This window comes from Rhinoderma darwinii, chromosome 13 (genome assembly GCF_050947455.1).
Source record: "Rhinoderma darwinii isolate aRhiDar2 chromosome 13, aRhiDar2.hap1, whole genome shotgun sequence".
NCBI lineage: Eukaryota > Metazoa > Chordata > Amphibia > Anura > Rhinodermatidae > Rhinoderma > Rhinoderma darwinii.
In genome coordinates this window covers 42,918,860-42,942,080 of record NC_134699.1, presented here as the reverse complement: position 1 = coordinate 42,942,080, position 23,221 = coordinate 42,918,860, and the positions used below count along the sequence as shown (strand labels likewise).

The window sequence follows — 23,221 nt, the reverse complement described above, 5'->3', positions numbered from 1 at the left end:
TTGACTCACAATTCTTTAGAGGAAAGAGTTAACAAACACCAAACCAAAACGATCGACTCTGAAGATAGAGACAGACGTAACAATATCAAATTTTGGGGTATTCCGGAAACAGTAGCTAGTTCAACCCTACGAACTCACATTCAACAATTTGTGAAAAGTATGCTACCTGACATCAAAGAAAAACAAACTCAGTATTGACAGAGCACATTGGGTTCCTAAACCCAAGAATATACCTGAGAATGTCCCACGTGATGTACTAGCTAGATTTACCTTTTTTCAAACTTAAGAACAGCTAATTTATATCTCAAGAAAACACCAACCTCTACCTCTGCCATACTCCCATCTTAAACTGTTTACAGACCTATCTGCAGCTACACTGCAAGCAAGAAGAGAATTGCCGCCACTAACGCAAATATTAAGAAAAAACTACATCCAATACAGATGGGGATACCCTACCAAGATTTTGATAAATCACAATGGTATAATCTACACAGCCAAATCAGTGAATGAAGGATATTCACTTCTGAAGACGTGGGACATTTCTCCAAGCTCACCTCCGCCTTCATCCCCTAGGAAATCACCTTCAAGAATTGATGGAGAATGGAACAGGATTGATCCTACTTGACTTTACACTTATCATTATACATCTGGAGTGAATGATGACTTCTTTGTTGTGTCTATTTGTCACGTTTCCACATTTTCCCCAAAATATCGGTTCTTACACTGTTACTGAATGACTCCATAGTCATCAAAATTTCTGTTATAATTGTTAAGTTAATTGTTTTTCTAATTCTCATAAACACATTTAATGAATGCATTGCTATAGATGTATGTAAAGGTATGCATATACATTTTTTTCACCAGACGACCATTTTTGACCTCATGCCTGGCTAATTTTTTTTTTATTTCCTTATCTTGAATTGTATATGACTAATAATGGGAATTAATTTCTTGTAATTGAATGTAAGGGGAATCAATTCACCTTTCAAAAGAGCGCTTTTGTGGCAAGAAGCTAAAATACAGGGAGGTGATGTGCTATGCATACAAGAAACACATATAAACAATAAAAAAAAAAAAGAAACTGCATCATAAAGAATACCCCACCATAATAAATACTTTGTACACTCAAAAAAAAGAGGAGTACTCATAGCTTTTAAACTACAATTATTCACGATCAATATATAGACCCACAAAGCAGATACATTATATTAATATGCTCTATCAACAATCTAGACTACACAATAGTAAATCTATATGCCCCTAATAGAAGACAAATACATTTTGTCAATAAAATATTTAGAAAAGTTCAGAAGATTAAAAAAGGAAATTTAATAATATGCGGTGACTTCAATTCTATTGTAGACCAATCCCTAGATACAACGTCCACTTCAGCCAACAAAAACACTGATCTCCAACATTCCATAAAATATAACTGCTTGATCATTGAGTAGGGTGGTTCTTGAGAATTCAACACCCAACAGAGAAAGATTACTCCTATTTCTCACGAAGACAAAAAACCTACTCAAGAATAAACCTATTCTTAATTGAAAAATCTCTGATAGACAGAGTAACAGAAACAAAAATTGGTAATATACAATGGACAGATCACACACCAGTCTCAATATCCATATCCGAACAGTTCCCAAAAACACATAACTTTATTTGGTGTGCAAATTCCTTAATTATCTCACATGATAAACATTCTAAATCCATTGCATCGGACATTGAGGAATATTTCTATTTAAATTATTCCCCCGGATCCTATGGAACGCACATAAAGCATATATAAGAGGCTCTTTTATTAAAATAGGAAGCAGAGTTAAAAAAGAAAGGGAATTAAATATTAACAAATCTATATAAAAAAATGAAACAACTAGAAACATTAAATAAACAACTACTTACTTTCTCAACCTGATCTGAACTAGTAAAAGAGAGGATCCATCTACGAAACCTACTATTACACAAATATGAACACACTCTCAAGAAAACAAAAATGCACGATTACACAAAAGATAATAAAGCAGGAGCTTTATTGGCCAAAAGACTCAAACAACAAGCCCAAAAAAATAGAATTTCTAAAATTATTCACCCCACAAATGGGAAAACGATTCTAACTCTAAAAGGCATATCTAACGCTTTTAAAGACTATTATCAAAACTTATATAATCTAAAAGAAGATAACAACACTATTCAGCCAACACAATCTCTTATAGACAATTTTCTTAAACAAATTAAACTTCCTAGTATATCAGCTGAATCTTTAGAATCAATCAACTCCCCTTTATCTTTGAATGAGATTGAAAAAGCTATGAAATCCACTGCCCTACACAAAGCCCCAGGTCCAGATGGACTCTCAAATTATTATTACAGCAGATTTGCAAACATCCTAGCACCCAGATTACTCAAAGTAGCATCCAACAAAGCTAGTTTCCCAAAAGAAATGTTATCGGCGTTGATTATTACTATTCCAAAACCTGGAAAACCAACAGAACAGACTTCAAGTTATAGACCGATATCTCTCCTTAATGGAGATATTAAATTATATGCAAAGATATTGGCCTCTAGGTTGAAACAAGTTCTTCCCTCTCTGATTGTCAATAACCAAGCTGGCTTTATCCCAGGTAGACAAGCTCCAGATAATACAAAACGTAATGTCCGTGGCTGCGGGCTGTCAGCTCCAACCTCACCCTGACAGCCGCAGCCACGAGTCGGCAAGCGCTGGCCCCAGCGTCTTCCTCAGGAGAAGCCAGCACTCGCATCCACTCACCTCTGCCTGATCCCGTGCTCGTGCCCGCTCTTAAAGGGGCAGCGCGCGCGCCGGACCTCATGGACGAACTGTCACCCATGAATACCCTGGACTATAAGAGGGGTCCAGCCCCCTAGTTCTATGCCTGAGCGTTGTTGTGTTCCCTATAGTTTGTCTATGTGATGGCCTCCTAGTGTGTTCCCTGTTCCAGTCCCTGTCCCTGTACCTATACTTGTTTCCAGTTCCTGTACCTAGCAATCCATACATTCCTGGTCTACCACGGAGCTGTGCCAAAGTTGTACATCCACGTCTGACCTGCTACCTAGTCCAAGCCGAGCCTGCCCTGCTGCTGTCTGAGCTGCCACAGGTACCTATAGAACTATAGACAGTCACCTGCTAACTGTTGGCCAGCTGCCTTACCGCCAAGGCGGTACGGCCCAGTGGGTCCACAGACCCTTCGTGACAGACGTCTTATATCTCTTATGCAGTATTGTGAAAAGAGAAATATACCTTCGACCTTTCTTACTATTGATGCAGAAAAGGCATTCAATAGGATAAACTGGAACTACGCCTTTTCGACATTGAACAAATTTGGCGTAACTGGATATATTCACTCTGCAATTAAGGCTTTATATTCCCAACCTTCTGCCAGAGTATATACTAACAATGCCCTATCGCAAGACTTTACAATATCTAATGGAACAAGACAGGGTTGCCCCCTCTCCCCAATATTCTTCACTCTCTCTATTGAACCATTAGCAGAAGCTATCAGTATGGATACTGATATCCGGGGTATTACTGTAGGTCAAATGGAACATAAGATAACCTTGATTGCAGACGACATTATTTTGTGTAACACTTATCATACTAAATCTCTAACTAAAGTATTTGATGTAATGAATAATTTTGGTTCTATTTCTTACTACAAGGTTAACCAAGCAAAAGCGCAAATACTTCCTACTCATATCTCCACACATGATCTTCATATATTAAAGGCCAGGCATGATCTTGATTGGCAAACATCGGAAATAAATGACTTAGGCCTCATGCACACGACCGTAGTGTTTTTCTGGTCCGCAAATTCCAGGACTGTGTTCCGTGAAATGTCCTCCGCAGTTCATCCGTATGTAATCCGCAGTTCATCCGTATGTAATCCGCAAAATGCGGATAAAAAAAAAAGCCTAGGTAAAACAGGATGACGACAACTCATTCCCGGTCGTCGCCTAGCAACACTTCCGCAAATCCGCAAACTGCGGTTGACACACGGAGGTGTACCCGCATTTTCCACGGGCCCATTGACTTCCATGGGCATGTCCGCATCGAATTTGCGGGCCGTAATAAGACATGTCCTGAGTTTGTGCGGCACGGATTTGCGGACATGCGGGGACCCGTGAAAACACGGATAGTGTGTATGGGCCCATAGAAATGAATGGGTCCGCAATTCTCCCGTGGATTTTCGGGGGAATTGCGGACGCAAAAACACGTTCGTGTGCATGGGGCCTTAGGTATTAACCCCTTAAGGACGCAGCCACTTTTGACCTTCCTGACAGAGCCTCATTTTTTAAATCTGACATGTGTCACTTTATGTGGTAATAACTCTGGAATGCTTTTACCTATCCAAGCGATTCTGAGATTGTTTTCTATGTTAGTGAAAAAATTTGGTCGATAAATTCAATATTTATTTGTGAAAAACACCAAAATTTAGAGAATTTTTTTTTTTAATTCAAATGTATCTGCTTGTAAGACAGATAGTTATACCACACAAAATAGTGACTAGTTAACATTTCCCATATGTCTACTTGATGTTTGCATCATTTTTTGAACATCCTTTTATTTTTCTAGGACGTTACAAGGCTTATAAGTTTAGCAGCAATTTCTCATATTTTCAAGAAAATTTCAAAAGGCTATTTTTTTAGGGAACAGTTCAGATCTGAATTAGCTTTGAGGGCCTTATATATTAGGAACCCCCACAAATCACCCCATTTTAAAAACTGCACCCCTTAAAGTATTCAAAACAGCATTTAGAAAGTTTCTTAACCCTTTATGCGTGTCACAGGAATTAAAGCAAAGTGGAAGGGAAATTTGCAAATTTAATTTTTTTTGCAGAAATTCAATTTTAATCCATTTTTCCTGTAATACTGAAGCTTTTTACCAGAGAAACACAACTGAATATTTATTCCCTGATTCTGCAGTTTTTAGAAATATCCCACATGTGGCCCCAGTGTGCTACGGGCCTGAAACAAAGGCCCCAGAAGCAAAGGAGCACCTAGTGGATTTTTCAGCCTTCCTTTTCTTAAATTATATTTCAGGCACCATGTCAGGTTAGAAGAGGTCTTGTGGTGCAAAAACAAAGGAAACCCCCCAAAAGTGACTCCATTTGGGAAACTACACCCATAGAGGAATTCATCTAGGGGTGTAGTGATTATTTTGACCCCACAGGTATTTCATAGATTTCATTAGAATTGACCAGTGAAAAGGAAAAATTACATTATTTTTCAATAAGATGTAGCTTTACCTCAGAATTGTTAATTTTTTCAACAAATAAATGAGGAAAAGCACCCCAGCATTTGTAAAGCAACTTCTCCAGAGTATGGAAATACCCCATATGTGGTAATAAACCACTGTATGAATACATATCAGGGCTCAGAATGGAAGGAGAGCCATTTAGCTTTTGCAGTGCTGATTTTGCTGGATTGATTTCTCTGCACCATGTCGCATTTGTAAAGCTCCTAAGGTACCAGTACAGTGGTAACCCCCCAAAAGTGACTCCATTTGGGAAACTACACCCTTAGAGGAATTCAACTAGGGGTGTAGTGAACATTTTGACCCCACTGGTGTTTCATAGATTTCATTAGAATTGTGCAGTAAAAATTAAAAATTACATTTTTTTCCACTAAGATGTAGCTTTAGGTCAAAATGTTTCATTTTCTCATCAAATAAAGGAGAAAAAGCACCGTAACATTTGCAAAGCAACTTCTCCAGAGTACGGAAATACCCCATATGTGGTAATAAACCACTGTATGAATACACATAGGTACCAGTACAGTGGAAACTGCCCAAAAGTGACTCCATTTGACAAACTACACCCATTGAGGAATTCATCTAGGGGGGTAGTGAGCATTTTGACCCCCCAGGTGTCTCGTAGATTTTATTACAAATGGGCAGTGAAAATGAAAAATTACATTATTTTCCAATAACACGTAGCATTAGTACAAAATTTTTCATTTTCTCAACAAATAAAAGAGAAAAAGCACCGTAACATTTGTAAAGCATCCTCTCCAGAGTAGGGAAATACCCCACATGTGGTCATAAACGGCTATTTGGACATACAAGGGAAGGAGCGCCATTTAGTATTTGGGGTGGAGATTTTACAAGATTTTACAAGATTCGTTTTTGACACCTTGTTGCATTGAGCTATAGTATCAGTACAGTGGTACTCCCGAAAAATTACCCCATTTTGGAAACTAGATCTCTCAAAGAATTTATCTAGGGGTGTAGTGAGCATTTTGACCGCACAAGTGTTTTGCAAAAATGAGTAAACAATAGATGTTGCAGATTGAAAATTGCCGTTTTCCACAGATATGCCATTTCAGTGCCCAATGTGTTGTGCCCAGCTTGTAGCACCGTAGACACACATCTCATAAATTGTTAAGCGGGTTCTCCAGAATACAGTAATGCCCCATATGTGGTCATAAATTGCGGTTTGGGCACACTGCCAGGCTCAGTTGGACCACCATTTGGCTTTTTGAAGCACAGATTTTGCTTGGTGTATTAGTGGTATTTCAGCTTATAATGTGGGGGCATATGTGAGCTGGGCGGAGTACATCAGAGTATATGTAGGCTGGGTGGAGTACATCAGGGTATATGTAAGATGGGCGGAGTACATCAGGATATATGTAAGATGGGCGGAGTGCATCAGGGTATATCTAATCTGTGCGGAATACATCAGGGTATATGTAAACTGGGCGGAGTGCAACAGGTCATAATAGGATAATGTAATAATGGGGTGAATGAATAATCCATGGATTGGTATGGTACGCTTTGAACCAATCTTTTATACACAGGCCGGGTTTATTGGCTATTATACAAAATATCTGCGCTCCAGTATTGCCTTATATTTGACTTCTTCACTAGCCCTATAAGCCGCAAAAGGCCCTAAAGTTTCCTCATCTCCACTGCATCTACAGGGTCCACCTGTGGGGTCCAGCAAATGACGATGTGGGGTATTTAGTGAAATTCTACTGGACCTAAAAAATCAGTCTGGGCCGTCATTTTGCATCATTGCGTTTTGAGAGTCATAACGTGTTATTTTTCCGTTGACGGAGCTGTGTGAAGGCTTGTTTTTTGTGGAACGAGCTGTAATTTTTATTGGTTCCATTTTGGGGTACATGCGATTTTTTTATCACTATTTATTCCATTTTTGGGAGTGGAGGAAACCAAAAAACAGCCATTCCAGCACGTTTTTTTTTGTTTTTTTTTTACAGTGTTCACCGTGCAGTATAAACAACATGTTAACTTTATTCTGCGGGTGGATACGATTACAGCGACACCAAATTTATATTGTTTTTTTACGTTTCACTACGTTCCCACAATAAAAATACTCGTTTCTAAAAAAATCATGTTTTAGTGTCGCCATTTTCTGACAGCCATAACTTTTTTATTTTTTCGTTGATATCGCTGCGGGCGGGCTTGTTTTATGCGTAACGAACTGTAGTTTCTATTGGTACTATTTTGCGTTACTTGCAACTTTTTGATTACTTTTTATTTAATTTTTTTTGAGACAAGATGACCAAAAAATAAAATGCTGTCATTGTTTTTTATTACAATTTTTTACGGTGTTCACCGTGCGGTAAAAATAATGTGACCATTTTATAGATCAGGCCATTCCGAATGCGGTGATAGCTATTATGTATAGTTTTTTTTCATGTTTTCATTTTTTTCTAATAATAAAGGAATTGACCAGGGAAACAGAGCGATTATTGTTTTTATCAGTTAAAACTTTTATTTATTTATTTTTCTTTAACATTTTTTTTTTCTTTTTTCACTTTTTCTTTTACACTGACCTGGGGACATGAAGATCTGGTCTTCTGATCCCCGGTACAATACACTGCACTACTTATGTAGTTTAGTGCATCGTAACTGTCATTCATCATCTGACAGTTAGCCTATTAGGTCCTGCCTCGGGCAGGACCTAATAGGCTTCCGTACCTGGGCATCCAGGAAGCCTAGCAACGGCATCCTGGTTGCCATAGCAACCATCGCCACCCGCGATCCATGGGGGTGCAGAGGGAGCTCCCTCCCTCTGTCAACCACTTCAATGTGGCAGACGCCATTGACAGCCGCATTGAAGGGGTTAAATGGCTGCGTTCGGTGGTAACAGCCATCACAGTCATTGCAGCGGGATGTCAGCAGTGTATGACAGCTGACAGCCGCTGAAGATAAAGCGCGCACAGCTCCTGTGCTCACTTTATCTACAGGGCTTGACTGTACGCCGTGTGCGGGAACGCACTTTGTATCTGGACATACAGTCACGCCCAAAAGCGGGAAGGGGTTAAACTTACACATCCTACAGGCAACTGTACCAGAGGAACTTCCCAGGCCTCATATCAGAACTAAAAACAGATATGCAAATGTATTCCAAATCTATTATATCTTGGTTTGGTAGAATTGCCACCTTTAAAATGTTTCTGCTGCCAAAGATGATGTATCTCTTTAGAAAAAATCCCGTACAGCCTACAAAATAATGACTATGCATAGAAAATCAGAAGGATTGGAACTCCCTAACTTGAGAGATTATTATATGGCATCCATATTAGATCAAACATCACACTGGTGGACAAACAACTCGGATAAAAGCTGGGTAGATCTGGAGAGATTATATAGTTAAATTGTTACATAGTTTGTATGGCTGAAAAAAGCCACATGTCCATCAAGTTCAACCAAGGGACGGGAAAAGGGAAGGGAAAAATTTCTACACATAGGAGCTAATATTTTTTTGTTCTAGGAAATTATCTTTGCCTTTTTTAAAGCCATCTACTGTCCCTGCTGTGACTGCTCCTGTGGTGACTATTCCATAGATTCACCATTCTCACCGTAAAGAAGACTTGTCGCCGCTGCAGGTTGAACCTTTTTTCTCCAGACGGAGGGAGTGCCCCCTTGTTTTTTGAGGGGGTTTTACATGGAACAGGATTTCAAAATATTTTTTGTATGTGCCATTCATATATTTATATAAGTTAATCATGTGTTAATCATTTTGTTTGTGACACTAACATGTTTTAACCCCTTAAGGACGCAGCCTAGTTTTGGCCTTAAGGCTCAGAGCCCATTTTTCAAATCTGACATATTTCACTTTATGTGGTAATAACGTGGGAATGCTTAAACCTACCCAAGCGATTCTGAGATTGTTTTCTCGTGACACATTGGGCTTCATGTTCGTGGTAAAATTTGGTCGATATATTCAGTGTTTATTGGTGAAAAATTGCAAAATTTAGAGAAAATTTTGAAAAAATTGAATTTTCCAGAATTTAAATGCATCTGCTTGTAAAACAGACGGTTATACCACCCACAATGGTCACTAGTTCACATTTCCCATATGTCTACTTTAGATTGGCATCGTTTTTTGAACATTCTTTTATTTTTCTTGGACGTTACAAGGCTTAGAACATAAACAGCAATTTCTCATATTTTTAAGAAAATGTCAAATGCCTTTTATTTAAGGTACCTGTTCAGTTCTGAAGTGGCTTTGAGGGGCCTATGTATTAGAAACCCTGATAAAACACCCCATTTTAAAAACTAGACCCCTCAAAGTATTCAAAACAGCATTTAGAAAGATTTTTAACCCTTCAGGCATTTCACAGGAATTAAAGCAAAGTGGAGGTGAACTTTGCAAATTTCATTTTTCTTGCGGAATTTCAATTTTATTCATTTTTTTTCTGTAACACAGAAGGTTTTACCAGAGAAACACTACTAAATATGTATTGTCCAGATTCTGCAGTTTTTAGAAATGTCCCACATGTGGCCCTACTGCACTCGTGGACTAAAACACAAGCCCTAGAAGCAAAGAAGCATCTAGTGCATTTTGAGTCCTCTTTTTTATTAGAATATATTTTAGGCAGCATGCCAGGTTTGAAGAGGTGTTGAGGTGTCAAAACAGTAGGAATCCCCCAATAGTGACCCCATTTTGGAAACTACACCCCTCAAGGAATTCATTTAGGGTTGTTGTTACCATTTTGACCACACAGTTTTTTCACAGCACGTATTTGAATTGGGCTCTGAAATGAAAAAAATTTCATTTTTTCCAATAAAATGTCATTTGTGATCAAAATTTCTTATTTTCACAGGGAACAAAATACCCCATTTTGTTGCCCAATTTGTCCTTAGTGTGGCAATACCCCATTTGTGGTGATAAACTGCCGTTTGGGCCCATAGGAGGGCTCAGAAGGAAAGGAGCGCTATATGTTTGTTGGAGTTCAGATTTTGTTGGATTGGTTTTCGGGTGCCATGTCGCATTTGCAGAGCCTCAGAGGTATCAAAGCAATGGAAACCCGCCAGAAGTGATCCCATTTTGGAAACTACACCCCTCAAGGAATTCATTTATGGTTGTTGTTATCATTTTGACCGCACAGTTTTTTCACAGCACCTATTTCAATTGGGCTGTGACATTAAAAAAATGACATTTTTTCCAATAAGATGTAATTATTTACCAAAATTTCTTATTTTCACAGGGAACAAAATACTCAATTTTGTTGCCCAATTTCTCCTGAGTGCATCAATACCCCATTTGTGGCAATAAACTGCCGTTTGGGCCCATGGGAGGCCTCAGAAGGGAAGGAGCGCTGTGTGTTCTTTGGAGTACAGAATTTGCTGGTTTGGTTTTCGGGTGCCATGTCGCATTTGCAGAGCCCCAGAGGTATCAAAGCAATGGAAACCCACCAGAAGTGACCCCATTTTGGAAACTACACCCCTCAAGGAATTCATTTATGGGTAATGTGACCATTTAGACTCCATAGTTTCTTCACAGAACTTATTTGAATTGGGCTGGGAATTAAAAAAATATATATTTTTTCCAATAATATGTCATTTTAGCTCAAAAATTCTTATTTTCAGAAGAAATAAAATACTCCATTTTGTTGCCCAATTTGTCCTGAGTGCGGCAATACCCCATTTGTGGTGATAAACTGCCGTTTGGGCCCATGGGAGGGCTCAGAAGGAAAGGAGCGCTGTGTGTTCTTTGGAGTACAGATTTTGCTGGATTGGTTTTCGGGTGCCATGTCGCATTTGCAGAGCCCCAGAGGTATCAAAGCAATAGAAACCCACCACAAATGACCCCATTTTGGAAACTACACCCCTCAAGGAATTCATTTATGGGTGTTGTGACCATTTTGACCCCATAGTTTTTTCACAGAACTTATTTGAATTGGGCTGGGAATGAAAACAAAATTATTTTTTTCAAATAATATGTAGTTTTGGCTGAAAATTTCTTATTTTCACAAGAAACAAAATACCCCATTCTGTTGCGCAATTTGTTCTGAGTGCAGAAATACCCCATTCTGTTGCCCAATTTGTCCTGAGTGCCGCAATACCCCATTTGTGGTGATAAACTGCCGTTTGGGCCCATGGGAGGGCTCAGAAGGAAAGGACCACCATTTGGCCTACTGGGGATTTTCTAGTGCGAAGTCATGTATGCAGAAGCCCCTGAGGTACCAGTACAGTTGAAACCCGCAAGAAGTGACCCCGTTTTAAAAACTACACCCTTAAGGCATTCATCTAGAGGTGTAGTGAGCATTTTGACCGGAGACCTACACCCCATAAACTGTAATGTGGGTTCTCCCGGGTATGGCAATACCCTACATGTGGCTGTTATCAGCTGCCTGGGCACACAGCAGGGCTCAGAGGGGAAAGACGAGGGGGGATAAGCTGTGCGGAGTGCATCAGGGTAAGTAAAATTGGGGTAAATTATAAACCAAGGGATGTATGATAAATTTTAAAACACTTTCATACAGAGCTCTGGTTATTCGGGACACGTGTCACATTGATATATTGTGTCATCCATTATCGCCCTCTTATAGCAGACTTTGCACCTCTTTTGACTTTTTCCCTTCTTGCCAGTTTGGGGAACTTCTCCTGGAAAGTGTTGCCCTGGTACGATGCGTGTGGGTTCGCTTCCAGAAGTACTGTGTGCCCCCCCTTCTTGGTCCCTAAAGATTAGGTTCTTGATAATCACCTCTTGAAATTCCAGGAAAGTTCCTGTCTGGCCTGCACATCGACGTAGCATGTACGCATTGTACAATGCCATCTGTATGATGTGCCCGGCCAGCTTCTTATACCACACCGCATGGCGCTGTAGGGCTTCAGGGCTTGATCTTACAAGTCCACACCTCCCATGTACCTATTGTAGTCCAGGATGCAGTCTGGTTTGGGGGTGGCCTTTCCTTCATATATCCTAAACCTGTAGGTATACCCTGATGCACTCTCGCAGCTTATACATCTTCACGCCATACCTTGCCCTCTTACCCGGCAGGTACTCGCGGAATTGAACCCTCCCTTTAAAATGTACCAGGGACTCATCAATAGAAATACACTTCTCTGGGGTGTATGCTTGGGAAAACCGGGCACTGGAACGGTCTAATAGGGGTCTCCGTTTATACAAACGGTCAAAACTGGGGTCATCTCGGGGTGGGCACGGCTTATTATCAGTATAATGTAAGAAGCTAAGTATTGCCTCATTTATTTATTTTTTTAGGTTCCAGTTCAGTTCTGAAGTTGCTTTGAGGGGCCCATATATTAGAAACCCCTATCAAATACCCCATTTTAGAAACTAAACCCCTCAAAGTATTCACAACAGCATTTAGAAAGTTTATGAACCCTTTAGGTGTTTCACAAAAATTTAGAGCAAAGTAGAGGTGAAATTTACATTTTTTTTTTGTCAGAAAATCCTCTTTATACCATTTTTTTTATAACACAAAAGGATTAATCAGTGAAACGCAACTCAATACTTATTGCCCAGATTCTGCAGTTTTGAGAAATATCCCACATGTGGCCCTAGTGCAGTAATGGACTGAAGCGCCGGCCTCCGCCGAAGCTAAGGAGCACCTAGTGGATTTTGAGCCCTCCTTTTTATTAGGCACCATGTCCGGTTTGAAGAGGTCTTGTGGTGCCAAAACATTGGGAACCCCCCAAAAGTGACCCCAATTTGGAAACTAGACCCCTTGAGGAATCCATTGTAGTTTTCATGGGGTGTATGCGGCTTTTTGATCAGTTTTTATTCTATTTTTAGGTGGCGTGGTGACTAAAAAACAGCAATTGTACGATTGTTTTTTTTTACAGCGTTCACCGTGCGCCATAAATGACATATTCACTTTATTCTGCGGGGCGATACGATTACGGCGATACCCTATGTTTATAGTTTTTTTTTATGTCTTATGGCGTTTGCACAATAAAATAAGTTTTGTAAAAAATCATTCACTTTTTGTGTTACCTTATTCTAAGCGCCGGAACGTTTTTATTTTTCAATCAATAAAGCCGTGCGAGGACTTATTTTTTGCGTAACGAACTGTAGTTTCGATCTGTACCATTTTTAGGTACATGCGACTTTTTGATCTCTTTTTATTCCATTTTTTGGGAGGTGAAGTGACCAAAGAATTGTGATTGTGGTTCGGTTTATTATTATTTTATTTTACGGCGTTCACCGTGCGGGATAAATAATGAAATAATTTTGTAGTTCAGGCCGTTACGGACGCGGCGATACCAATTATGTATAGTTTATTTGTTTTTTTATATATTTTTATTAATAATAAAGGACTGATAAGGGAAAAAGGGGGATTTTTACTTTTATTACTTTTAAATCTTTTATTTTCTTATTTTTACACATCTTTTTTTAACTTTTTTTTAACTTTATTACTTTGTCCCACTAGGGGACATGAGGGCAGGAGGCCCTGATCGCTATTCTAATACACTGCACTACATGCGTAGTGCAGTGTATTAGAACTGTCAGCTACTCACTGACAGCAAGCATAGTGGGTCCTGACATTGTCAGGACCCACTAGGCTTCCGTCTATGGCATAGCCGGACGCCATTGTTTGGTGTCCGGTTGCCATAGTCACCATCGCCGGCCGCTATCGCGTAGCAGGCCGGCGATGGCAGCTTAACCCCTAAAAAGCAGCGATCTCTATAGAACGCGGCTTTTAAGGGGTTAATCAGCGGGGACACAGCGATCGGTCCCCGCTGTAGGAGCTGTGACAGCTGCTGAACAAGACAGCAGCGTCACAGCTCCTGTATGTGTCGGGAGGACGGCCGAAATGGCCGTTACTCCCGAGACGTACTATTACGGCATGGAGCGCGAACGATACAGCTGCCATGACGTAATAGTACGTCAAGGAGCGGGAAGGGGTTAATTGTTCTGCTTTTTGTAAAATAAGGACGGCTTTTGGTAAAAGACCTCTACCCTATAATGAAAGATAGTTGTGAGATATTAGGTCACTGATCTATGGTGAATCAGGTGAAGAAAACCACTTTCATAAGCCCTGTCTTCGCTGAAGGAAGTAGCCAAAGTTCCATTCGTGGGTAATTCAGTAGCCTAATTTATCACAAAAGGTGGGATTTGTGAAGGAATCATTTCAAAATTCCATGTTTTGTATTTTGTGTCAGTATACACTGCACAGTATGATATTCATTATTGTCTTTTCGTTTTCCTTGTAATAATCTGCAGATACTCTGCAGATTATTTAGTTATTTCATTTTGGCAGTAAAACAGTTCATGCAAGTAACAGTTCGTGATGGCGCGCAAGGTCAGAGGGAGGGATTCTCCCTGTTGCTGATTACACTCTGAGTTATGCTCTTTGTTCTATGTGTCCTATAAATATACTGTGTAGCAGTGTATACAAGTATATGCAAGGGGAGAGGGGGCTGTATAGCGCTATATACAAGGGGGGATTGCTGTGTAGCACTATATACAAGGGGAGAGGGGGGCTGCGTGCGAGTGCGTGCTTTCGCGGGTGCGAGCGATCGGTCGCGCGTGGGCGGTGTTTGAAGGCCCCCATGACGAGAGGGGGGGCCCGCAGCTCACGACATTCTTTTGGTGAAAAAAACGGGCCCCAATGCAGGGGCCTGTTTTTTTCTACCAAAGGCAAGTCGCGGCAGTTGCCGGGATCCCCTTTCAATTAGGTTTGGCCGGGCCGCTCACATCAGTACCCCTAATACCCCCCTGATGGCGGCCCTGGTGGCGCTATCTACAGGGGGTCTGTGTGGTGTTATCTACAGGGGTCTGTGTGGTGTTATCTACAGGGGTCTGTGTGGTGGTACCTACAGGGACAATGGTGTAATGGCGGATTCATTCATTGATGTCTATAATTGGTGTTTATAACTGTCTATTTTACTGCGGGACTTGTAATATTATCGTATTTAAAAAAGTTATTAAAACTAATTTAAAATACCCTTTCTTCTTCTCTTATTTAGCGTTTACTGGGGGTATTACATTTGGTCATCAGATCGCCCACCATTGATGGGGAATTGCCCTGTTCCCTAACTGCCCCGCTCAGGAGCTGCCAAGAATTAGAGGGAACATTGATAGCAACATGCATCCATATGAATACACGGCTTCACTTCTCTTTTGTATGCTGCCTACATTTATTAATGTGGCATATTTCTAACAGAATAACCTTTTAACAAATGTTTTCTCTATTTCATGTGGAAATGTAATAAGAATTTGAGGTGAATGGGAGAAAGCTGAAATACTGTGATCCGCTACTACAGGTGTGTTGCTGATTCACAGTGTGAGAAGTAAAGGAAATTAAGGGGAAGCAGCGCTCGTACAAGCACTGCAGCCCCTTCAAAACAGCTGATTGGCGGGGCTGCCTGGAGTCAGATCCCGACCGCTCAGTTATTGATAGCCTATCCCGCGGATAAGCCATACATTTTTTGGTGCTGGACAACCTCATCAATATGCTGTCATAATTAGGGGCACCATATTAAGGGCTTGTTTACACGAACATGATATACGTCCGTGCAACGCGCGTGATTTTCCCGCAGCCACGCATCATATGGTGATGACACACGGAGCTGTTAAGTGCCTTTTGCGCACGCAAAACTCCACGTTTTTTGCGTGCGCAAAACGCACACGCTCGTGTAAACCCGGCCTTAGAGTAAAAGAAATTCTGGACTTATAAGCAGAGCTAGAGAATCCATTGTATTCTTGAGGTTATCACTGACCCCGTCTGTCCTTTCCCCTCCTAATACAGCGACTCCTAATTAACCGCTTCCCGACCGCCCACAGTAAATTCACGTCGGTGCTTGCTGGGCTCTGTGCAGCGCCAACGTGGGTGGGTTTAAAAGTTTTTTTCCAGGATTTTACATTGATGGCCTATCCAAGGGATGCAGGTCATCAATGTTGGATTGTACGGGTCCGACCCTTTGAAATCTCTTAAAACCCATTTAAGAATAAAATATCTCCTTTCTAGCCATTTAAAGGGGAATTCCAGTTTACACTTTGTATGGTAAGCCCCTATTTTCCCCCACATACTTTTATTTTGAAAGTAGTCTCTTTTAAAAAAAGAAATGTTGACAGTTGTTTGTGCAGTTCGTTCATGTGGTAGTTCAATGTGGTTTTCCATAGAAGAAGTTCTAGCAATTCAACAGATACTGGAGTATTTTTTGTGGCAGTAGTGCAGCTCCCAACTGAACGCGACCAAAGGCCTATATGGCTATGAATGTTGCCTCTTTGGAAAATTCTAGCTATATACAGTTGTGAATTAATTAAAATGTCTTATATTTAAATTGTATTAACAGTTATATTTACTAATAAGGCAACATGGAGATAACTTAATTCTGGTCATTTATTCAGCCCCCTTAAAAAAGTAAAGAAGGAACTTTTCCCCTTGTAAAATGATGAAGAGTGAACATGATGGACATTGGGCATATTTATAAAAAGTGACTTATAACCGTCAGATTTCTGACATCAAAGTGTTTATATATGTAACCCATTGTGTTTTTTAACCTGTATAACATACATTATTATAGAAGCCCATCAAGAAAGATATCCAAGAAGAACAATAATCCAGTATTACTTCACTGTCAGTGGTCCATGTAACAAAAATGAAAGCAGAGGTATTATTAAAGGGCAGTGGGCATCTAACACCCCTCCCAAATTAACATGTATGGTATCATAAAATATGCCGTCACTTTCTAACTGGTGGGGGTCACCAATCAGTGGAATCAAGTCATTCACTTAAATGGGGCTGTGTTGTAGTTCTCTTTACAGAGCCTAGATGGTAGCGATGATCAGTTCCCATGATCAGTCGGTCCATGAGTCCATCGGTCCGACCCCCAAACAATCAGCAAGTAAAGGTATATCCTAGCAATATGCCATCAATTGCTAAAATGAGTAACCCCATATACCTAGTAACAAGCTCTTTTGGCCTTTTTATATAACTATCTTTTATGTAAAGATCTTCACAAACTAAGATGCTCTGATTGACATCACTGCCGTTTTGGTTGCTGCTAAGTGTGAATGACGGCAGACAGATGGCATTAGACATGTCAACCACAGATGTGCCACAAGGGGAATCTGGTTTATAAGACGGTTTATCTTTAGACTTTATCTGTTTATATATTAGTCTTGATGTTTAATACAAGAAACATTACAAAGTCAACTTTGACTTCGCTGTTAACTTGATTTCAGGCATTTTCTGATCTTATAAATTTTTACTTAGCAGTGGGTTCATGAAACAAAATTCTCTGTGGGCTATTTAATAAACAGCAGTACTGCCACGGTGTACAACTTTTGAACAGATTAGTTGATCATCATGGCATGAAATTAGCCTACCAGTGGGAAGCTAAAGTGAACACACATTTAGATAGTGCACAGTACTTGACGTCTATAGTTGAAGTCCCCAGGGAGGCAAACAGCAGGTGCTTGGAAACTACCAGTGTCAGAAATGAGGAACAAACACATATTAACTCCTTGGGGAAACAAAGAGAAGATTGATTTTTCGGTAGCACAAAGCACATGGGAATGAGCACCGGGTTTGCTAGTTATTAATATTTGCGACTATACAACCAGTTATTACAGGAAGGTGGTTTAAAGGGCTATTCCCATCTTGATAAATATACCTATAAAGCATAACAACATAAAATTAGGCATTTTTCTAAATACCTTCTTTTTTTTAAATGCTGTACTTTGCAATATATGCTGGCTCCATCTTACTGACAGCCCAACTTTGTTTATTGCTCTTTGCCTAGGGATCCGGCCACCACTGCTTTCCTCTAGCGGTGGCCGAGCTTGCGCTGTTCTACCTCTTTATTTTGCAGTGAGGATGGTCGGAATCTCGGGAACGCGCATGCTCCCTGCCCGACCACCTCTCTTGAGTTCTATTCTAGTCTATAGGACGGCCCCCAGGCATGCGTAGTAGCCCTGGAGCCGTCCTGTACTCAACACATGAGTAAAGGCCAGCCGAGTTAGCTGAGCCCTTATCAGAACTGGTGTGTAACATTGTCTGTTCCATACTTAGGCCTCCCACACACGAGCGTGTTTGGTCCGTGATATACGATTCGTATGTTGGCCGCATTTTCCGGATGGAACACACTGCAGGGAGCCGATCTCCTAGCATCTTAGTTATTTATGACGCTGGGTGTCACTGCCTCGCTGCGGGACAACTGTCCCGTACTGTAATCATGTTTTCAGTACGGGTCAGTAGTTTACTACACTCCTAGAAGGAGTCCCAATAAAGTTAGCTACAGGGAGGGGGGGGTGTAGCAAAAACTACATTATCTAACCCCTTTGGGAGCGCGCACTAACAGAGCAGATTCACATCAAGCTCACGCCCCCTTTTAGAAAATATAACCAGCATTAGCTGCACTATCTAGTTGAGAAAAAAGGGAGTTAGGAAATGAATATAATTTATTTTTTTACAGCATTATATTTATATTTTTATTTATGTTTAGGATGTATTAAAGAAAAAGAATGACTAAACTTGGGAATAACCCTTTAAGTCATGTCTCACCTGGCAGTAGCAGCTACAGAGAATCAGCAATATAATCCAAGGGTACATTGCAAGATCACAGAATTTCCAATTGTGGCAATATCAACAGAATGGTCCCGAGAGCATCTGTAACAAAGCAGCAGCTGTAGACACACAGGATCTCAGGGCTCTCAGAGAAGATATCAGAGACACAACATCACAGGACATGAAGATTACGATGAAGAGGACCCCAAAAGAGAACATAAGAGGTTCAATAATTTGAATCAACTGCAAAGACCAAGGAAGACAGCAGACAAGTGCTTGATATGTGTCCTTTGCTTCGATGTATACAGTAAGACCCGCCCAAGGATTACTGCTGAGTGAAACTGAAAGTGGGAACTACATTGGATCCAGGAAAGACTAGGGGATTTTTAAAAGGGAACTCCACACAGTTTTAAACCACGTCAAAATTTAAAATTTATATTAACCCCTTAAGGACGCAGCCTAGTTTGGGCCTTAAGGCTCAGAGCCCATTTTTCAAATCTGACATATTTCACTTTATGTGGTAATAACGTCGGAATGCTTAAACCTATCCAAGCGATTCTGAGATTGTTTTCTCGTGACACTTTGGGCTTCATGTTCGTGGTAAAATTTGGTCGATATATTCAGTCTTTATTTGTGAAAAATTGCAAAATTTAGAGAAAATTTACAAAAAATAGCATTTTTCAGAATTTAAATGCATCTGCTTGAAAAACAGACGGTTATACCACCCAAAATAGTTACTAGTTCACATTTCCCATATGTCTACTTTTGATTGGCATCGTTTTTTGAACATTCTTTTATTTTTCTTGGACGTTACAAGGCTTAGAACATAAACAGCAATTTCTCATATTCTTAAGAAAATTTCAAAAGCCTTTTTTTGAAGGTGCCAGTTCAGTTCTGAAGTGGATTTGAGGGGACTATGTGTTAGAAACCCCCATAAAACACCCCATTTTAAAAACTAGACCCCTCAAAGTATTCAAAACAGCATATAGAAAGTTTTTTAACCCTTCAGGCATTTCACAGGAATTAAAGCAAAGTGGAAATTAAATTAGCAAATTTCATTTTTTCTGCTGAATTTCAATTTTATTCAATTTTTTTTTAGTAACAGAGAAGGTTTTACCAGAGAAACACTACTAAATATGTATTGTCCAGATTCTGCAGTTTTTAGAAATGTCCCACATGTGGCCCTACTGCGCTCGTGGACTAAAACACAAGCCCTAGAAGCAAAGAAGCACCTAGTGCATTTTGAGGCCTCTTTTTTATTAGAATATATTTTAGGCAGCATGCCAGGTTTGAAGAGGCGTTGAGGTATCAAAACAATGGAAACCCACCAGAAGTGACCCCATTTTGGAAATTACACCCCTCAAGGAATTCATTTATGGTTTTTGTTATCATTTTGACCGCACAGTTTTTTCACAGCACCTATTTGAATTGGGCTGTGAAATGAAAAAAATGATACTTTTTCCAATAAAATGTCATTTTTGATCAAATTTTCTTATTTTCACAGGGAACAACATACCCCATTTTGTTGCCCAATTTGTCCTTAGTGCGGCAATACCCCATTTGTGGTGATAAACTGCCGTTTGGGCCCATGGGAGGGCTCAGAAGGAAAGGAGCGCTATGTGTTTGTTGGAGTCCAGATTTTGCTGGATTGGTTTTCGGGTGCCATGTTGCATTTGCAGAGCCCCAGAGGTATCAAAGCAATGGAAACCCACCAGAAGTGACCCCATTTTGGAAACTACACCCCTCAAGGAATTCATTTATGGTTTTTGTTATCATTTTGACCGCACAGGTTTTTCACAGCACCTATTTGAATTGGGCTGTGAAATGAAAAAAATTATATTTTTTCCAATAAGATGTCATTTTTGATCAAAATTTCTTATTTTCACAGGGAACAACATACCCCATTTTGTTGCCCAATTTGTCCTTAGTGCGGCAATACCCCATTTGTGGTGATAAACTGCCGTTTGGGCCCATGGGAGGGCTCAGAAGGAAAGGAGCGCTATGTGTTTGTTGGAGTCCAGATTTTGCTGGATTGGTTTTCGGGTGCCATGTTGCATTTGCAGAGCCCCAGAGGTATCAAAGCAATGGAAACCCACCAGAAGTGACCCCATTTTGGAAACTACACCCCTCAAGGAATTCATTTATGGTTTTTGTTATCATTTTGACCGCACAGGTTTTTCACAGCACCTATTTGAATTGGGCTGTGAAATGAAAAAAATTATATTTTTTCCAATAAGATGTCATTTTTGATCAAAATTTCTTATTTTCACAGGGAACAACATACCCCATTTTGTTGCCCAATTTGTCCTTAGTGCGGCAATACCCCATTTGTGGTGATAAACTGCCGTTTGGGCCCATGGGAGGGCTCAGACGGAAAGGAGCGCTATGTGTTTGTTGGAGTCCAGATTTTGCTGGATTGGTTTTCGGGTGCCATGTTGCATTTGCAGAGCCCCAGAGGTATCAAAGCAATGGAAACCCACCAGAAGTGACCCCATTTTGGAAACTACACCCCTCAAGGAATTCATTTATGGTTTTTGTTATCATTTTGACCGCACAGTTTTTTCACAGCACCTATTTGAATTGGGCTGTGAAATGAAAAAAATGATATTTTTTCCAATAAGATGTCATTTTTGATCAAAATTTCTTATTTTCACAAGGAACAACATACCCCATTTTGTTGCCCAATTTGTCCTTAGTGCGGCAATACCCCATTTGTGGTGATAAACTGCCCTTTGGGCCCATGGGAGGGCTCAGAAGGAAAGGACCACCATTTGGCCTACTGGAGCTTTTCTGGTGCTAAGTCATGTGTGCAGAAGCCCCTGAGGTACCAGTACAGTTGAAACCCCCGAGAAGTGACCCCATTTTAAAAACTACACCCCTTAAGACATTCATCTAGAGGTGTAGTGAGCATTTTGACCCCACAGGTACTGTGTAAAAGATAATGCGCAGCAGATGGTGCAGTGTGAGATTTGCAATTTTATATATGTATATGCCATTTCAGTGTCCAATATAGTGTGCCCAGCATGCGCCACCGGAGATATACACCCCTTAAATTGTAATGTGGGTTCTCCTGGGTACGACAATACCCTACATGTGGCTGTTATCAGCTGCCTGGGCATACGGCAGGGCTCAGAAGGGAAAGATGAGGGGGGTAAGCTGTGCGGAGTGCATCAGGGTAAATTGAAAATCAAGGGATGTATGATACATTTTAAAACAATCTTTTATACAGAGCCCTGGTTTTTCGGGACACGTGTCACATTGGTATATTGTGTTCTTCCTTATCCCCCTCTTATAGCAGACTCTGCACCTCTTTTGACTCTTTCCCTTTCCACCGGTTTGGGGACCTTCTCCTGGAAAGTGTTGCCCTGGTACGATGCGCCCCCCCTTCCTGGACCCTAAAGATTAGATCTTGAAATTCCAGGAAAGTTCCCCTCTGGCCTGCACATCGACGTAGCACATACGCATTGTACAAAGCCATCTGTATGATGTGCCCGGCCAGCTTCTTATACCTCACCGCATGGCGCTGTAGGGCTTCAGGACTTGATTTGACAAGTCCATCCCTCCCATGTACCTATTGTAGTCCAGGATGCAGTCTGGTTTGGGGGTGGCCTTTCCTTCATATATCCTAAATCTGTAGGTATACCCTGATGCACTCTCGCAGCTTATACATCTTCACGCCATACCTTGCCCTCTTACCTGGCAGGTACTGGCGGAATTGAACCCTCCCTTTAAAATGTACCAGGGACTCATCAATAGAAAAACACTTCTCGGGGGTGTATGCTTGGGAAAACCGGGCACTGGAACGGTCTAATAGGGGTCTCCGTTTATACAAACGGTCAAAACTGGGGTCATCTCGGAGTGGGCACGGCTCATTATCAGTATAATGTAAGAAGCGAAGTATTGCCTCATTTATTTATTTTTTTAGGTTCCAGTTCATTTCTGAAGTTGCTTTGAGGGGCCCATATATTAGAAACCCCTATCAAACACCCCATTTTAGAAACTAGACCCCTCAAAGTATTCACAACAGCATTTAGAAAGTTTATGAACCCTTTAGGTGTTTCACAGAAATTTAGAGCAAAGTAGAGGTGACATTTACTCTTTTTATACCATTTTTTTTATAACACAAAAGGATTTATCAGAGAAACGCAACTCTTTACTTCTTGCCCAGATTCTGCAGTTTAGAGAAATATCCCACATGTGGCCCTCGGGCGGTAATGGACTGAAGCACCGGCCTCCGAAGCAAAGGAGCACCTAGCGGATTTTGAGCCCTCTTTTTTATTAGGCACCATGTCCGGTTTGAAGAGGTCTTGTGGTGCCAAAACATTGGAAACCCCCCAAAAGTGACCCCAATTTGGAAACTAGACCCCTTGAGGAATCCATTGTAGTTTTCATGGGGTGCATGCGGCTTTTTGATCAGTTTTTATTCCATTTTTAGGTGGCGTGGTGACTAATAAACAGCAATTCTACTATTGTTTTT

The 23,221-nt window shown here is 40.6% G+C and overlaps 1 protein-coding gene across 1 annotated transcript in view; it reads right to left on the bottom strand.

Moving 5' to 3' along the window:
• Positions 1–19,026, bottom strand: part of CD40 (CD40 molecule) — a 47,183-nt gene extending 28,157 nt beyond the window's left edge. Inside the window, exon 1 of the mRNA XM_075845149.1 lies at positions 18,742–19,026. Within this exon, the coding sequence (XP_075701264.1) occupies positions 18,742–18,789 (48 nt within the window). The 5' untranslated portion in view covers positions 18,790–19,026. The remainder of the gene's footprint in view (positions 1–18,741) is intronic.
• Positions 19,027–23,221: the final 4,195 nt, after the last annotated feature.